Raw genomic sequence first — 2,500 nt, forward strand, 5'->3', positions numbered from 1 at the left:
GGGCGCACAAAATCACCCACCAAGCCCTCATTCTGACCCAGGAAAAACCCTGGTATGTACTGTATAACATGATAGCCATCTATGAGCAATGCACTGTATATAAGATGATGACCAAGGGTCTTTCTGCTGCTGACCAAGGGGCTGAGTCCTGTTGATGGGGCCAATTTTTCTTTTAGAGTCTGTAGGCTACTGTATTTGTTTATTAAGATTTCATAAATATGATATATTGTCTGAATTTTTTTCTTGTTTTATGAAATGTAAATTATTTTTCATTTCTTGTGCTGGTTTATTATGAACAACATGTAAAATTGCAGGAAACTAGCACAAATAATTGGGTGGGAGAGAGGAGCCGCCGCTGCCAAAACGTGCACAGTTTTGGGTCGCTCCACCGCCAAAAAATCTCACTCCAAACTTTTGGTGAAACTTGGCAGCCCTGTCCCCCATTAATTTGAAATTGTTTACTCCTGATAGCAAGGTGGTGAAGAGTTCACTTGTGGGCTCGAGCTGCGTTTGTTAATTAATAAATTGGCACTCTACTCAGTAGCCAGAGGACAGCCAGCTCACCTTTTTTATTTCTATTATTTCAGGTGAGTGACATGTCAACAAACATCAGTTAGACTAGGCATATACCGTAGCTAACGCGAATATGTAGATGGTCTTAAAAGTATTGTGAATGATTTAATGGGGTTGATTTAATGGGGAGTGAAAACTGAGTGGGTTTTATGACAATATATTCGTGTCACATGAATGAGTCAAATGTAAATGAAGTGAGCCAAATGTAGTGAGTCAAATGTAAATGCAGCTTGACTCCATGGGGCCGTATTTATACCTGTTTCAGATTATTTATTGTTTATTAATATGTTAAGTGTTTTATTAAGTTGGTTAAACTAGGTAAGGTAGCTAGCTTGCTAGCCCAGTAGCTTGAGCTATCATTTTTTCATTTCTCCGGTTACCATGGTAACGGTAGTAGCGGCAACTGCCCGGGATGTGTAGAGGAGGAGAAAGGAGAATCAGTTACTGATACTGACAAGTAGTAATGATAGGAGATTTGGGAATATGATATGGGAAATATTACAAAAAGATATTTTGTAAGAACAATGAATATGTTTATTGTGAATTGTTGATTATTGTATATTGTGTTATATATTGTATATTGTTATACCTCAGTTGGCAGTTATCTAGACTGACAGTCGCCACTGAGGACAGCCAGCTCACCTTCTTTATTTCTATTATTCTTTCAGAATAAACTAAACATGAAGTATGATGCCTGTGAAGTCTCCTTGTTTTTCAGTGCAACATGCACGTGTGTGTGTGTGTGTGTGTGTGTGTGTGTGTGTGTGTGTGTGTGTATACCTGTCAGCAGGCGTGATACGAAGGTCTCAGTGAGCTGCAGCAGACCCTGGTCCACGTACTGCAGGAAGACGTGGCGAGGCAGACAGCGCACCCCCAGCACCGCCAGCAGGGTGTGGTACCCTACACTCACACACATCACACACACACACATCACACACATCACACACACACACATCACACACACACACACACACACACACACACACACACACACCACAGCCTAAGCATGACGTGTCCAACCAAGCAGACTTTAGACTCTTTATCTGTAGACTGTTCTATCTATGCATGGCTGTAGTAATAATAATAATATATTTAATTTAAAAGTGCCTTTCTCAGACTCAAGGACGCTTCACAAAAGAAATGCACACAAAACACCTGAAAGAAAACTAATACAGAACAAAAATACTAAAAGATACAATCATAGTCAAGATAAAAATAAATAAATAAAAGCTCAGGCAACTATGGGGCATAATGTTAGGCAGGCCCCATGTCATGTGTAGATGGGTCTTGAGTCTGGTCTTGAATGTATTGAGAGTATCAGAGCATCGGACGGCTGTTGGAAGGGAGTTCCACAGCTTGGGTGCAGCAATAAAAAAAGGCTCAGTTTCCAGGACCCATGCCAGGACAGTGTTATGGCGCTTTTCCATTGACCAGACTGGTACGGCTCGGTACGGCACGCATTTGAAAGTATGGTACGGTACGGGTAGGATACGCTTCTCCATTATACACAACAGACCTGGAGCGACCCGCGATAGTAGGAGGAGTTAAGTGTCATAAGAGCACTTAACTTCACTAAGTGCTGCTATACAGCTCAACGGGGGGAAATGCGATAAGAATTATGTCAAAATGCAGCACTATCATGCAAAGATCAGCCTTAAAACATGTAACGTTAGATATATAAAGCTAGACAGGGAGCAATGTATTTCTACGCAAAGGCTGTGCTTGACGCGTGAGTGCTCCGGTGTCTTGCTGGTAGTCTTTATTTATACAGCATATGGATGTTACTGTTACTTGCCGCTTTCATAATTTTCCCAGCGAGTTGACTCGCTGGAACGAGACAGGCGCGCGAGACCGCGACACATCTGCCATATCATACCTCCGTCCCACATGTATTTATCATCATGTTTTTCTATATAAAATGTATGTA

At 41.5% G+C, this 2,500-nt stretch overlaps 1 protein-coding gene across 1 annotated transcript in view; it reads right to left on the reverse strand.

Annotated features, from left to right (window-relative positions):
* Positions 1–2,500, reverse strand: part of gsap (gamma-secretase activating protein) — a gene marked incomplete at its 5' end in the record, with an annotated part of 36,282 nt that overhangs the window by 9,208 nt on the left and 24,574 nt on the right. Inside the window, one exon of the mRNA XM_080538512.1 lies at positions 1,354–1,473. Coding sequence (XP_080394638.1) covers positions 1,354–1,473 — 120 coding nt within the window. The remainder of the gene's footprint in view (positions 1–1,353; positions 1,474–2,500) is intronic.

This window comes from Nansenia antarctica (assembly GCF_963989245.1).
Source record: "Nansenia antarctica genome assembly, chromosome: 8".
NCBI classification, from domain to species: Eukaryota; Metazoa; Chordata; class Actinopteri; order Argentiniformes; family Microstomatidae; genus Nansenia; species Nansenia antarctica.